Source organism: Oryctolagus cuniculus, chromosome 7, assembly GCF_051225735.1.
Source record: "Oryctolagus cuniculus isolate XC-2025 breed Fujian yellow rabbit chromosome 7, ASM5122573v1, whole genome shotgun sequence".
NCBI lineage: Eukaryota > Metazoa > Chordata > Mammalia > Lagomorpha > Leporidae > Oryctolagus > Oryctolagus cuniculus.
Window position 1 is genome coordinate 146,805,651 of NC_142873.1, and position 14,543 is coordinate 146,820,193.

Genomic DNA, 14,543 nt, shown 5'->3' on the forward strand with positions numbered 1-14,543 from the left:
CTCCTCTCATGATTCTTCGTTTAACAGAGAAGTATAGGGAAGCTTTTTTAAAGGTTTATGTATTATTTTGAAAGAGTTGGGGAGACCTTCCATCTGCTGGTTCACTCTCCAGATGGCCGTAATGGCCAGGGCTGAGCCAGGCTGGAGCCTGGAGCCTCGTCCCGTCCGGATCTCCCACTTGGTGCAGATGCCCAGCACTTGGTGACTACTGTAGGGAGAGGGTGCCGTGTCACTGCTGGTGAGAGCCTCCGCAGAGTAGCCCTGTGAGGTCAGCACGAGTTACTCCTACAACCAAGGCTACGTCCTAGCTCAGTGCAGCCAGAATCAGCACTCTTCAAGTCCTTTTAGCAACCGAGTAGGCTATCAAGTTACACTGCCTCCCTGTTTCTCAGCCTTTTCTATGTCAGCTTTGATGTGCTTGGTCTACCAGTGATACTGGTATAACTGGACAGCATTGTAATTGAGATTGGAGCACTATAAGTCTTGTTACTAAATTCAGCATTAATAGGCCCATTCTGTAAAGTAAAAGCCAGTTTACTTAGAGATCCATCTACTTGAAATGCACAGTTATAAGACCTTCTGGCTCACTCCCTGAATGGCTGCTGCAACAGCTGGAGCTAGCCAGGAGCTTCCTCCAGGTTCTCCAGGTGGGTGGCAGGGGCTCAAGGACTTGGACCATCCACTGCTTTTCCGGGTGCATGAGCAGAATGCTTGATTGGAAGTGGAGCATCCAGGACTGGAGTTGGTTCTCAAACAGGATGCCGGTGTTAGCAGCTTAATTTGTGCCATAATGCCAGGCCCAGTAAAAGCCAATTTTGTCTGAAAAGCACAAATCGGCACACACAAACCCCCAATCCCCCGTCTTCCTCTTGGATCTTCTGCATGGATCACCAGGAACTTACTCTGGTAGTCTTTGGCTAGATATTCCTAAAAAGGGGGAACAAAACATTGGCTCTATCACTTAATGATTCCTTGGTTCCTTTTAAATCAGAGACCTAGAGACTTGTTTAGACTATATGTTGATCAGTGCAGGCACTGGTAAAGCCGCCGCCTGCCGCTCTGGTATCCCATATGGGTGCCAGTTCGAGGCTCAGCTGTTTTATTTCTGATACAGCCCCTCCTAATGCACCTGGGAAAGCAGTGGAAGCTGGCTCAAGTGCTTGGGCTCCTGCACCCAGGTGGGAGACCAGAAGAAGCTCCTGTCACCTGGCCCAGCCCTGACTGTTGTGGCCCTATGGGGAGTGAACCAGCAGATGGAAGACCAGCTGACATCTCTACCTTTCAACTATGATCAACTTTCAAAGAAAATTGTGTATATTTCTAAGTAACACACTAAAAAATAGTTGTGGATAGATTGTGTTAAAGTCCCTTCTCCCCTCCCTTCTGGGCTCAAGGCTGCCCGTTTTCCCACCTTCCTTGAACTGTGTCCGACCAGGTGACTGACGTTCTGAACAGAACACAAGTGGAAGTGCCGAGGCTTGCTCTCGCACTCTAGACCGTAGCTGCAAGTGTACACTCGCCTTCTGGGTGGAACTTGTAACTACTTAGTACCTAGTAACTACCTGGCAGCTGCCAGTCTTATACTTGCGAATGGCAGAGTAATTGAATACTTGCATGGAACAGACCTACCCCTCCAACTTGGGCTGTTCTCCAGGGAACATAATGAGAGATTACTGAATTTTTTTTTTTTTTTTTGATAGAGTGGACAGTGAGAGAGAGAGACAGAGAGGAAGGTCTTCCTTTGCCGTTGGTTCACCCTCCTATGGCCGGTGCGGCCGGCGCACTGCGGCCGGTGTACTGCGCTGATCTGAAGGCAGGAGCCAGGTGCTTCTGGTCTCCCATGGGGTGCAGGGCCCAAGCACTTGGGTCATCCTGCACTGCACTCCCGGGCCACAGTAGAGAGCTGGCCTGGAAGAGGGGCAACTGGGACAGAATCCGGAGCCCCGACCGGGACTAGAACCCGGTGTGCGGGCGCCGCAAGGCAGAGGATTAGCCTAATGAGCCGCGGCGCCGGTGAGATTACTGAACTTTATCATTTATTGCTAGAGCTTCTGTCATCGTAGCTTAGCCCTGTGCCCTATTAGCCAATGCTTATGCTACTCTAAGGGTGCTCAGGCACTGTTCTGAATGTTCCACACACTGTTCTCATACTGTGTATTTCGTTCTTGCCGTAGACAGCCTCTATGAGACATTTAAATCCACAGCTGTGAGAATGGCAGCATTGAGTTTTCTGTCATCTTCATTCCAAATGAGCTTTTCTAACTTAGGGTTGCAGGAAACTTAAGTCTTTTATCTGCATAACTTCCTGTGATTTAGTTTTCAGCTTCATTCCACCATGACACAAAATTTGTTACTATAGACAAAAAAATCTAAAGAGATGTAACCTGTCTGTGTCCTGTGGGCCAGGCAAAGCAGGGGCTTGCATTTTCTCCCGAGAGGCATGGAAGCCACTGGAGGATGCTGTGTGTGTGTGGTGGGGATGGGAAGCCACTGGAGGATGCTGTGTGTGTGGTGGGGTGTGAGGTGGGGACAAACGACTGCCTAAACCTTTGGGCATGGTTGTCCTGCCTTCGGGTAACAGTGTGGCAGTGTGGCAGGAGCAGTGTTTGGGATTAAGGGACCTGAGCAGTTCCCTTAGCCTGGGAGGAAACAAGGCTTCCCAAAGCTGAGCTGCACTGAGCAGACCTGGTTGAGAGGACGTTGGAGGGTCCACTGAAGGTGAGTTTCAGCCACTAGGGGGTCTTCACACCTTGAGAAACCCATTAAAATTTTTTTTTATTTAGTAAATATAAATTTCCAAAGTACAGTTTATGGATTACAATGGCTCCCCCACTCCCCCCCATAATTTCCCTATCACTGGCACCCCTCCCATCTCCTGCTCCCTCTCCCATTCCATTCACATCAAGATTCATTTTTCATTATCTTTATAATACAGAAGATCGATTTAGTATATATTAAGTAAAGATTTCATCAGTTTGCACCCACACAGAAACACAAAGTGTAAAATACTGTTTCAGTACTAGTTATAGCATTACTTCACATTGGACAACACATTAAGGACAGATCCTACATGAGAAGTAAGTACACAGTGACTCCTGTTGTTGATTTAACAATTTGACACTCTTGCTTATGGCATCAGTAATCTCCCTAGGCTCTAGTCATGAGTTGCCAAGGCTATGGAAGCCTTTTGAGTTCGCTGACTTCGATCTTATTCCGACAGGGTCAAAGTCAAAGTGGAAGTTCTCTCCTCCCTTCAGAGAAAGGTACCTCCTTCTTTGATGGCCCTGTTCTTTCCACTGGGATCTCACTCACAGAGATCTTTCATTTAGGTCTTTTTTTTTTTTTTTCAGAGTGTCTTGGCTTTCCATGCCTAAATACTCTCATGGGCTCTTCAGAGCCAGTTCCAAATGCCTTAAGGGCTGATTCTGAGGCCAGAGTGCTATTTAGGACATCTGCCATTCTATAAGTCTGCTGTGTATCCCACTTGCCATGTTGGATCATTCTCTCCCTTTTTGATTCTATCAGTATTAGCAGACACTAGTCTTGTTTGTGTGATCCCTTTGACTCTTAGACCTATCAGTGTGATCAATTGTGAACTGAAATTGATCACTTGGACTAGTGAGATGGCATTGGTACATGCCACCTTGATGGGACTGTATTGGAACCCCCTGGCACGTTTCTAACTCCACCATGTGGGGCAAGTCCGATTGAGCATGTCCCAAATTGTACATCTCCTCCCTCTCTTATTCCCACTCTTATATTTAACAGGGATCACTTTTCAGTTAACAGAGAAACTTCTCTAGTAGTGAACTATAGAAATGATCCCTGAAAGTATAGTCTTGAGAAACCCATTTTAACAGTTTCTCAGTCTCCAATGGGGTTAGGAGACACCATCAGAATGTAGCCAGCAAAGCCCACACTGAAACTCTAGAAAAAAACCAGAACCTCCACAAATCTCTCAACCTCCATAAAATAATTATTTATAAAAAAATGGAAAGAATTATGGATTTTAAAAAGTTAAAAAAGCAAAAGCATTTGAAATAGTAATATTAAAGGATAATTTAAAGAAAAACACTGAACAAACCCAACTCCCTTGTGGTTGATGAAGTTCAAAAGTTTTTAGGTCACAAAGTTAGTGGTAGAATTAGGCCGAGAATACAAATCGATTTTCAACTGTGTTTCGTCTCTAAATACTTTTAAAATGTGTTTCTTAAAGATCTTATTTGAAATGCAGACTTAACAGAGAGAGGGGGAGAGGTCTTCCATCCACTGTTTTACTCCCTAAATGACTGCAACAGCCAGGGCAGGGCCAGCCAGGAGCCAGGAGCTGCTTCCGGGTCTTCCACATGGGTGCAGGGGCCCAAGCACTTGGGCCACCCTCCATTGCTTTTCCAGGTGCATTAGTGGCTTTACCTGCTATGCCACGGTGGCAGCCCCTCTGTAAACATTTTAATCTCTTTAAACATAGCACAGTATCATCATCACACTGCCCAAATAATCCTTTTGTATCAAATACCCTACCAGTGCTCATGTTTTCCTGATGATCTCATAATGTTCATTATTTTTAGTTTGAACTATTCAAACAAGGTCCATATGTTGTAATTAATCATTATATCTGCCAAGCCTTCTTTTAATCTATAGGTTCTCCCCATTTTTTTAACCCCATGTTTTTTTCTGTGTGGGAAAGGGGGTGGGGGCTGGAAAAGCAGCTCCTATAGTTTCCCAAAGTGGGTTTTGCTGGCTGCCTCTGTGCCACGTGCTTTGACGTGCTCCTTGGTGTCTGTGTTTCCTGCAAGGTGACCATCAGAAGCAGGGGCTTTACCACGTAGGCCGCATTGATTCTTAGCAAGGCTACTTTATATGAGGCTGGTGCCGTGCCCTCTCCAAACAGACAGCGTCTCTGCTTTCCTCTCTTTCGGTGGTGGTAGCAGTCCAGGGACTCAGTGGGCTGCAGAGGGTGACACCTTGATTATTACATCACAGCTTCACATTGCATCTGGCTTCTGTGCATTCTGTCGAAACTCTATATTCTGGGGCTGGCGCTGTGGCGTAGCCGGTAAAACCACTGCCTGCAGTGCCGGCATCCCATATGGGTGCTGGTTTGAGTCCCGGCTGCTCCACTTCCAATCCTGCTCTCTGCTATGGCCTGGGAAAGCAGCAGAAGATGGCCCAAGTCCTTGGAGCCCCTGCACCTGTGTGGGAGACCTGGAAGAAGCTCCTGGCTCCTGATGGGCGCAGCTCCGGCTGTCGTGGCCATTTGGGGAGTGACCCAGTGATGGAAGATATCTCTCCCTCTCTCGGTAATTGTGCCTTTCAGATAAATAAGTAAATCTTTGGGAAAAAAAAATAGCTACTGTCTATTCTTTATACAGTATTTCAGGTGAGTTAAATGTGTGGTCGTCTGTTGTTTAGTTTTTTTGGCCCTGCAGCTGACTGTTCTCCCTATATTGTGCAGTACCCTTGTGTCCAGTTGCAGCTGCTGCTTGCTGACCTCCTGCCCCAGTGAGGACTTCCTTTGCCCCTTGTTCCCTTCCCATCGTTCAAGAGTTCCCGGCGTGTCACCTTGGTCTTCTCGGCACTTCTGAGGTCCTTCTTCCTCAGTAGTTGTTGGCTACAGGCTTTCCCTTGCTTCCTGCTCCGTCCGCTCCCTCGTTGGCTGTCCCACACCCAAGGGCAGTAGTGCAGTTTGGGATGAGTGACCAGCTCACTGTATGAAGACAAATACTCTTCCCCGTCTCCAGTTCTAGGGTCATCCTGCTCACCTGGGTTGATGGGAGGAAGTAGGGAGAGGAGACTTTCAAAATCCTAGTCCAGGGGCCGGTGCTGTGGCACAGTGGGTAATGCCGCAGCCTGCAATGCCATCATCCCGTACGGGTGACTGCTGGAGTCCCGGCTGCAACATTTCCCATCAGCTCCCTGCCATGGCCCGGGAAACAATGGAAGATGGTCCACGTGCTTGGGCCCCTGCACCCATGTGGGAGGCCCAAAGAAGCTTGCTCGCTAGCTCTGTGTGTGTCCCTATCTATAACTCGGCCTTTCAAATAAACAATCTTTTTTTTTTTTTCTTGGTGCGGTTGGAGAATTTAATGTGCATTCAGGTTCACACAGTGCAGTGGGGGCACACACGGCTGCCAGGCCACCCCCTGGGAGAAGAGGAGGGTGTTGCTGGCTGCTGCACCTGCCACGCGCAACAAGATAAACCTTAAAAAAAAAAAAAATCTAGGCCAGGAGCCCCACCAGCTCTGGCCATTGTGGTCATTTGGGGAGTGAAGCAGCGGAAGGAAGACCTTTCTCTCCTTCTCTCTCTCTCTGTAACTCTACCTCTCAAATAAATAAAAATCTTAAAACCAGGCCGGCGCCACGGCTCACTAGGCTAATCCTCCGCCCTGTGGCGCCGGCACACCGGGTTCTAGTCCTGGTCGGGGCACCAGATTCTGTTCCGGTTGCCCCTCTTCCAGGCCAGCTCTCTGCTGTGGCCAGGGAGTGCAGTGGAGGATGGCCCAAGTGCTTGGGCCCTGCACCCCATGGGAGACCAGGAGAAGCACCTGGCTTCTGGCTTCAGATCAGCGCGGTGCGCCGGCCGCGGCGGCCACTGGAGGGTGAACCAACGGCAAAAGGAAGACCTTTCTCTCTGTCTCTCTCTCTCACTGTCCACTCTGCCTGTAAAAAAAAAAAAAAAAAAAAATCTTAAAACCAAAAACCCGAAATGCACCACCTCATACGTGAGCCCTTTTATCGCTGTGCGACTGTATCGAAGACGACCACACAACAGGTTCTTTCATCATGATTCGGATTTAATTATTCACAAACTGCATGTTTAATGTCACGCCTGCACTAGCTGGGGAGTATTTCCCGTCTCTACAGCTCTCCGAGTTGTCGGCGCCCCGGATTTCTCTGTGACGAAGCGACCTCGCCCTGTGACTGGATGGGAGCCCGTCTGCCTGCTGGCCCAGGGCGGGACGGGCCTTGCCCTGCGGCGGCTGATGCAGGAACGGGAAACCAGCGCACAGGAAGGATCCCTAACACTATCGAGGAGTTAAGTGTCACGCGGCGGGAGGTCCGGGAAGCCGGGCCTCCTCTCTGAGGAGGTGACACTGGCTCAGTGCTGAACGGAAAGCATTCTCTGCTCTCGAGAACAGCGCGGACCCACTGCCCACCAGGCTCCATTCAGCCGCTCTTAGCCGACCACCCTCTTCCGAGCCTTTGCCCCGCCCTTTCTTCCTCCTCCCCTTCCGGTTCTGACCTCCTTAGCCCTCTGCGGCTGCGCACGGCCCTGCCCAATCGAAAACCTCGCACCGCTTGAAGGGGCAGCGATTGGCCCTGCATTCCCGAGGCTGTCGGGAAGGGGCGGGGCTTGTCTGACGAGGCTTTCCAAAGGCTGACGGAAGTCTTCGGAGTTGTTGCCGGAAGTGGGAAGAGAGAGGTTGTAATGGCGGCTGCGGCTGAAGTCCAGAAGGTGAGTGCCAGCGCTGTGCCTAGGAGGTTTTGTTAATGGAGTCAGGAGGAGATGGAGAGTCCGGAGGCGGAGGTGGAGGCGAAGCCTGGGCGACGGGCTAGGGAGGCGCCAGACCCTGGAGTCGGGTCGCCGGTGGAGGGCCCCACCCGTCCTGCCGGGATCCGCGAGGACTCGGCCTGGGCTGTCCCGGGGGAAGCCAAGCCGGCCCCGCCTGAAGCTAGTTCTCCTCGCTGCAGGTGCCGGTGGACAGCGCCGAGGAAGGGGCCCTGACGGCGGCCGAGGAGCTGGCGGCCCAGAAGCGCGAACAGAGACTGCGCAAATTCCGGGAGCTGCACCTGAAGCGGGTGAGTGGTCCCGGGGGCCCGCTCGGACCGTCACCTGCCCGGGCCCTTTGCGTGTTGTTAGGGGACGAGGAAGACGCCGCGCCGCGCTGGAGCGTCCCGCGGGCGGCCACTGCAGTCGCCCCGACAACTTTGGGGAGTGCGCCTTGGCGCTCCCGCCCCTTGCACCCCGATCTGCCTTGTCTGTCTGTCTCGGGTTTGCACGTGTGTTCCTAGCGGCGTTTCTGCTCGGTGGGCTGCGTTGGCCGGACGCGGGCGGAAGCTTCCCTGGGTCGCTGTCCATCTCGGAGGCGATCCGCGAGCCCCGAGAGCGGGCGGTGTGCAGGCTCAGCCTCTGCTCTCCGTGTTTCGCTTCTAGAACGAAGCTCGTAAGTTAAACCACCAGGAGGTTGTGGAAGAAGATAAGAGACTCAAGTTACCGGCAAACTGGGAGGCCAAGAAGGCTCGTTTGGAGTGGGAGCTTCAGGAGGAAGAAAAGAAAAAGGTTGGGAGCCTGTCGCTGTGGGCGGGGTCTCTTCCTTCTCTTGTATGGGCCGGGGGCCGTGGGGGCCGCGGACGCGGGCCCTGGCGGTGAACGGCGGGAATTGAACCCTGGCTCTGTCCTTTGGTAGCTCGCACGCTTTGAGGGGAGGGTTTTTTTTTATGCTTATTTTTAAGGAAAGGTTTTAATCTACTAGGGCCGGCGCCCTGGCTCACTTGGTTAACCCTCTGCCTGCTCTGCCTGCGGCGCCGGCATTCCATATGGGCGCCGGGGTCTATCCCGGTTGCTCCTCCGCCAGTCCAGCTCTCTGCTGAGGCCTGGGAGGGCAGTGGAGGATGGCCCAGGTGCTTGGGCCCTGCACCCGCATGGGAGACCAGGAGGAAGCACTGGCCATAGTGGTCATTTGGGGAGAGAACCAACGGAAGGAAGACCTTTCTCTCTGTCTCTCTCTCTCACTGTCTATAACTCTACCTGCCATTAAAAAAAGTTTTTTTTTTTTTATTTACTTGAAAGGCAGAGAGAGAGTTAGAGGTATGTGCTGTTCACTCCTCACATGCCCTCACAGCCAGGCCCGGACCAGGCTGCAGCCGGGAGACTGGAGCTCTGTCCGGGTCTCGCACGTGGGTGATGGGGCCCAGGCACTTGAGCCGGCACCTGCTGCCTCCCAAGATGCGCCAGCAGAAAGCTGGAGTGGAGGGAGGAGCAGGGACTTGAGCCACCAGTGCAGCCAGAGATGCGGGTGTCCCACGCTGGGGCTTAGCACCACAGAGCCCGCGGGGTGAATTGTTTAATCTCTTTGTATCTCCATTTCCTCATCTGTAAGAAAGGGATTATAATCGTAGTTACATGAGTTACTTATGAATTAAATGAGTTACTGCATACAGGACATTTACAACGGTCTGGGGGCTGGGGCCGTGGCGTAGTGGTAAAACTGCCGCCTGCAGTGCCGGTATCCCATATGGGTGCTGGTTTGAGTCCTGGCCGCTTCATTTCCAATCAGGTTCTCTGCTTGTGGCCTGAGAAAGCAGTAGACAATGGCCCAGGTACTTTAGGCCCCTGCACCTGTGTGGGAGACCCAGAAGAAGCTCCTGGCTTCAGATCGGCACAGCTCCAGCTGTTGTGGCCATTTGGGGAGTGAACCAGCAAATGGAAGATCTCTCTCTCTCTCTCTCTCTCTCTCTGCCTCTATATAACTTTTCCTATCAAACTAATAAATAAAAATCTTTAACAAAGATGTGGTAAAGAATTCTCATATGCTCCCTTCTACACACCCTAGTGGATTCCCAAGTTTCCTTTAAATATGAGTCATTATTTTAAAAATGTTACTTGATGTCTTTTCGATATTTCTTGATTTAAAATAGATCATTACTTGTAACATAATTGTAGGTATCAGCTGTTTCTTCTTGAGAAAGAAAGAGAGGCAGAGAGAGAAAGAGGGCTCCTGTCATGGTTCACTCCCCCAGTGCCTGAAACTGCTGGGGCTGGGAGCTCATCCAGGTCTCCCGCGTGGTGGCCAGGAGCCGGCCACGTGCGTGCTCGCCGGCTGCCTCCTGGGATGCAGTCAGGAGTGGAGCTGGGACTCGCACCCAGGTGCTCTGATGTGAGATCCGGTGTCTCAACTCCAGGCCAAATGCCCGCTCCTTTTCCTCTTTGTAGGAGTGTGCAGCCAGGGGGGAAGACTATGAGAAAGTGAAGTTGCTGGAGATCAGCGCAGAGGATGCAGAGAGGTGGGAGAGGAAAAAGAAGAGGAAAAACCCGGATCTCGGATTTTCAGGTACGCTTGACACTGTTTGAGCGTGAGCATTGCGCTGGCCTGGGAGATGAGCGTGGCTCAGTGTTGCTGGCGTGGAGAGACGATGTGCACCTCGAGCTTCTTTCGTGAGAAACTTTCTGAGAGGCCTGAACCCATGAAAAATGCAAATATTTCTCACTGGGCAGAGTGAAAAAAAAAAAGGGCTGCACTTCAGACAATTGGATCCTTTATGTTCTGTGGTAAAATTAATCCAAGTATGTTTATTAGTATCTTTAGGCTAGAGGCTGTGCATAGTGCTTCATGCATGCGTTTCTTAATAATGTTGGTGTTTTAGTTCCCTCAGAAAAGTAGTAACCAACAAGGAATCATTATCTCTGGGTCTCATTTTATTTTTAGATTATGCTGCCGCCCAGCTACGCCAGTATCACAGGTTGACCAAGCAGATCAAGCCTGACATGGAGACGTATGAGAGACTGAGAGAGAAGCAGTAAGTTGCTAAGTTTCCATTCCAAGGCAGTGTGGATGTGTTTGTGTGTTGGGGGGTTGTCTGTCTGCCTGTCTGTCTCCCTCGCATCCTCTTTTTAATGGTGAGGTCTGGGCTAGCCTCAGCTGTGGTGAGGTCTGGGCTAGCCTCAGCTGTGGTGAGGTCTGGGCTAGCCTCAGCTAAGAGGGCCTCCATTCACGCACGGCAGTTCAGGCTGAGCACCTCGTTCTTCCTGGCCGGGCATTCCAGGACAGGGCGAGGGGTCAGCCCAGATTATCGTCCCATAGACGCTGTTGCAGGAGGCCGGCTGCTTCGGCGCGGCCTGGCTGAATTCATGTGCAGGAACAGTGAGTGAGTATCTTGGGCGTTGTGGGCCGTCTGGTGTCTGTCGTAACTGCTCGCCTGTGCTGCTTCAGTGTGAAGGTGGCGGCCGTAGAGGAGACCAGTGAGTGGGTGTGACTGTGTCCCAGTGACACAGGTGGTGAGGGGTGGGCGTTGTGGGGCAGTGGGTTAAAGCACCGTGTCCCGTAGCCGAGTGGTCTCAGTCCCCTGCTGGGCATTTCCGGTGTAGCATCCTGCGTGTGCCCGGGAGGCAGCGGATGATGGCTCACGGCCTTGAGTTCCTGCCACCCATGTGGGAGCCCTGGCTTCGGCCTGGCCCAGCCCCAGGTGTGGAGGGCTCTTGGAGAGTAAGCTAGTGGGCAGGAGATCTCTCTCTGTCTCTCACTCTCTGTCACTCTACCTTTCAAATAAACAAAAAAACCCTGCCACCAGCAGGTGGTGGGCTGTAGTAGCAAATCCCCGCTTTTGAGGAGAGGAGACCTGAGCTTAGAAGTGTAATCCCAAGTTTGTTCCTCATTTTTTTTGGCTTTGGTGAGCCTGCGGCCTCTGGCTATTGGCTCGTTCACCAGTGGAAAGAAGGGGGGGAGTGGGGAAGGGTGGGAGTGGGGAAGGGGTGTGAGGAGAAGGGTGGGAGTGGGGAAGGGTGGGGGTGGGGAAGGGGTGCGAGGAGAAGGGTGGGAGTGGGGAAGGGTGGGGTGGGGAAGGGGTGTTAGAGGGGGTGGATTGCTTTAGTCCTTTCTAGTTCTGTATTTCCTTTTTTAAAAACCGTTGAGGTGGGGTCTGGTATCTGTTCTCTCTCGCTGTGAGCGGGGTCTGTGTGAATGTGGGGTGGAGCGCTTGTTGCGGTACCGGAAGGCTGTTTTGCTGTCATTCCAGTGGAGAAGAGTTTTTCCCGACATCCAACAGTCTGCTGCACGGTACACACGTGCCCTCTGCGGAGGAGATCGACAGGATGGTCACCGACCTGGAAAAGCAGTGAGTACCAGCGGGGCAGCCCGCGAGGTCACGCGCAGATGGCACCGTGGGCGTAGGATGTGCTCTGAGTGACAGCGGACAGAAATGCGGTTTTCAAGACTCACAGCAAGCGTGGGTGGAGTCCCTGGGGTTTGGAGCAGAGATACAGAGCACTGGAGAAGTTGAATTGAAGGGGTCTGGAGAAAACTGTTAGGGGTTTGACTTTAACAGTTATTCCACTATTTGATTTGAAGAAGCAAGAATGTTCTAGTTAATGTGCCGAAGTTGTGTCCACGTTTTTAACCCTGATGGGTGTGTGTGTGTTAGGTAGAACAGAGTGAGTCTACACATGGGGGTTAGCAGGTGTAGTGAGAGCCAGGTCTGGCACGTACTGGCCCCTGCACAATGGCCGTTCAGTGTGTTCTCCTACATGCTCCGTGCCGGGCATGGTTGTTACGGTGGGTACGGTTACTGTAATGGTTACCTCTGGTGACACTTGGGTGTGCAGATCCCAGCACTGCAGCGGTGCTGTTGCAGGATGCTCTGAAGATGAGTTTGCATTTGCCGAGTTTCACGATTCATACCCAGGGGCATCCTGTTCATCAGCTTTAATCCCAGAACATCGTGTTCTAGACGTACTGCCTCCGTTCCTCACTATTCAGCTGTACTGCATCGAGACAGTTTTGAATTTTGTGAATTATGTTGTTCTTCCTCTAGAATTGAAAAGCGAGACAAATACAGCCGGAGACGTCCTTACAACGACGATGCAGATATTGACTACATTAACGAGAGAAATGCCAAATTCAACAAGAAAGCCGAAAGGTTCTACGGGAAGTACACGGCTGAAATTAAACAGAATTTGGAAAGAGGAACAGCTGTTTAATCCCTTCAGGAACTGTTTTTATAAACTTGACAGTAGGTGAAAATCTCTGCCACCAGATTGAGTTTGCTTTGAACCCAGAACCTGGTCTCTGCCTTCCCACGCAGCACTTAGAAATAAATGTTTTTTCTTAAACATACATGTCCATGTATATTTCCACATTTTTGTGCTTGGATATAAGATGTATTTCTTGTAGTGAAGTTATTTTGTAAAAATATACTTTGTATAAATCCTAATTATATTTTTAAATGTATTTTAAATGTATAAAACTGTTCAATCCCTGAAGCATTTTGGGTTTAAGATTGCTGGTGGGGCCAGTGCTGTGGCATAGTGGGTAAAGCCGCCGCCTGCAGTGCCGGCATCCCATATGGGCGCCGGTTCGAGTCCGGGCTGCTCCACTTCCAATCCAGCTCTCTGCTGTGGCCTGGGAAAGCAGTAGAAGATGACCCAAGTCCTTGGGCCCCTGCAGCCACTTGGGAGACCCAGAAGAAGCTCCTGGCTCCTGGCTTTGGATTGGCACGGCTCCAGCCATTGAAGCCAACTGGGGAGTGAACCAGCGGATGGAAGACCTCTCTCTCTCTGCTTCTCCTTTTTTCTCTGTATAACTCTTTGAAATAAATAAATCTTTTTAAAAAAAAGATTGGTGGCAATATTCACAAAATAGTCACTATACCATGAATGTTACTGGGAATTTGACAGAATCCAGAGTTGGACCAGGGGAGCAAGTCACTGACCTTGAACCCACACTGGCTGCTGGAGGGCAGCTCCTGTCTCCACTGTGGCCACACGCGGCCAGGTTCAGGGAGAAGCAAGACCATCCTGTGAATATCACCTTTCTAAAAAAGCAGTACAGTGCTTTGGAATAGAATCCTTACAACGTTATTTAAAACAACTGTCTGGGGCCGGCACTGTGGTATAGCAGGTAAAGCTGCTGCCTGCAGATCTGGCATCCTGTGTGGGTGCTGGTTCGAGTCCTGGCTGCTCCACTTCAAATCCAGCTCTCTGCTATGGCCTGGGAAAGCAGTTGAAGATGGCCCAAGTCCTTGGGTCCTTGTACGTTTGTGGGAGACCTAGAAGAAGCTCCTGGCTTCGGATCAGCGCAGCTCCGGCCGTTGCAGCCATTTGGGGAGTGAACTGGTGGATAGAAGACCTCTCTGCAACTGCCTTTCAAATAAATCTTAAACCACAATTATCTGTGTGTACACACAAACACACAGACGTGTTGACTTTCCATACACACTGAAAATTTTCTTAATTGTAAGAAATTTCAACCATAGTCAAAAGAAGAGTAGTGCAATGAGTCTCAGCTAGCTGGTGCCCATGTTCAGGAATCAATTCACAGCCAATCTTATTTCCTTTTCTATTTTTTTTTTCTTTTTTCTTTTTAAGATTTATTGGTTTGAAAGGCAGAGTTTACAGAAAGGGGGAGACAGATCGTTCATCTCCTGGTTCACTCTCCAAAAGGCCATGACAGCAGGTGCTCACTAGACAGAAGCCAGGAACTTCGGGTTTCTCACCTGGGTGCAGGAGCCCAAGCACTTGGGCCATCTGCTGCTGCTTTCCCAGGTGCAGTAGCAGGGAGCTGGATTGGAAGTGGAGCAGCATCTGTATGAGCTGCTGGCATCGCTGGTGACTTAACGTGCTGCCCCACGATGCCAGCCCCAAACCTCCCAGTACAGTCCTTTTGTATCTGGCTTCTTTCACTTAGCATAGTGTCCTCAGGGGTCATCCATGTCGTAACAGGTGTCAGGATTTCCTTTTCTTTCTTTTCTTTGAATATTTATTTTACTTGAAAGGCAGAGTGCCAGAGAGAGGAGAAAGAGCTTCCATCAACTGGTTCACCCCCCAAGTG

The 14,543-nt window shown here is 50.9% G+C and overlaps 1 protein-coding gene and 1 pseudogene across 2 annotated transcripts; one reads left to right on the forward strand and one right to left on the reverse strand.

The window, feature by feature from the left end:
• Positions 1 to 3,735: 3,735 nt before the first annotated feature.
• LOC127493773 (small nucleolar RNA U3) lies at positions 3,736 to 3,841 on the reverse strand (annotated as a pseudogene).
• Positions 3,842 to 7,393: 3,552 nt separating this feature from the next.
• On the forward strand, positions 7,394 to 13,329 carry SYF2 (SYF2 pre-mRNA splicing factor). 2 transcript variants are annotated; one of them, XM_089301351.1, is made up of 7 exons: positions 7,394 to 7,528; positions 7,693 to 7,800; positions 8,156 to 8,281; positions 9,935 to 10,052; positions 10,428 to 10,518; positions 11,734 to 11,832; positions 12,529 to 13,329. In XM_089301351.1, the coding sequence occupies exons 1-7, from the start codon at positions 7,508 to 7,510 to the stop codon at positions 12,692 to 12,694; spliced, it is 729 nt and encodes a 242-aa protein (XP_089157477.1). In that variant the 5' UTR covers positions 7,394 to 7,507; the 3' UTR covers positions 12,695 to 13,329. The 2 variants fall into 2 exon arrangements, with proteins under 2 accessions (XP_089157477.1, XP_002716059.1); XM_002716013.6 differs by having other exon boundaries at positions 7,394 to 7,456.
• The last annotated feature ends 1,214 nt before the right edge of the window (positions 13,330 to 14,543 follow it).

What these genes read in the sequence shown, in the direction of transcription:
- SYF2 (XM_002716013.6), top strand. Translation starts at nt 7,430, where the DNA reads ATGGCGGCTGCGGCTGAAGTCCAGAAG. An exon ending in GGGAGCTGCACCTGAAGCGG is followed by an intron (nt 7,801 to 8,155) that starts GTGAGTGGTCCC and finishes TTTCGCTTCTAG; the next exon opens with AACGAAGCTCGTAAGTTAAA. An exon ending in GAGAGACTGAGAGAGAAGCA is followed by an intron (nt 10,519 to 11,733) that starts GTAAGTTGCTAA and finishes CTGTCATTCCAG; the next exon opens with TGGAGAAGAGTTTTTCCCGA.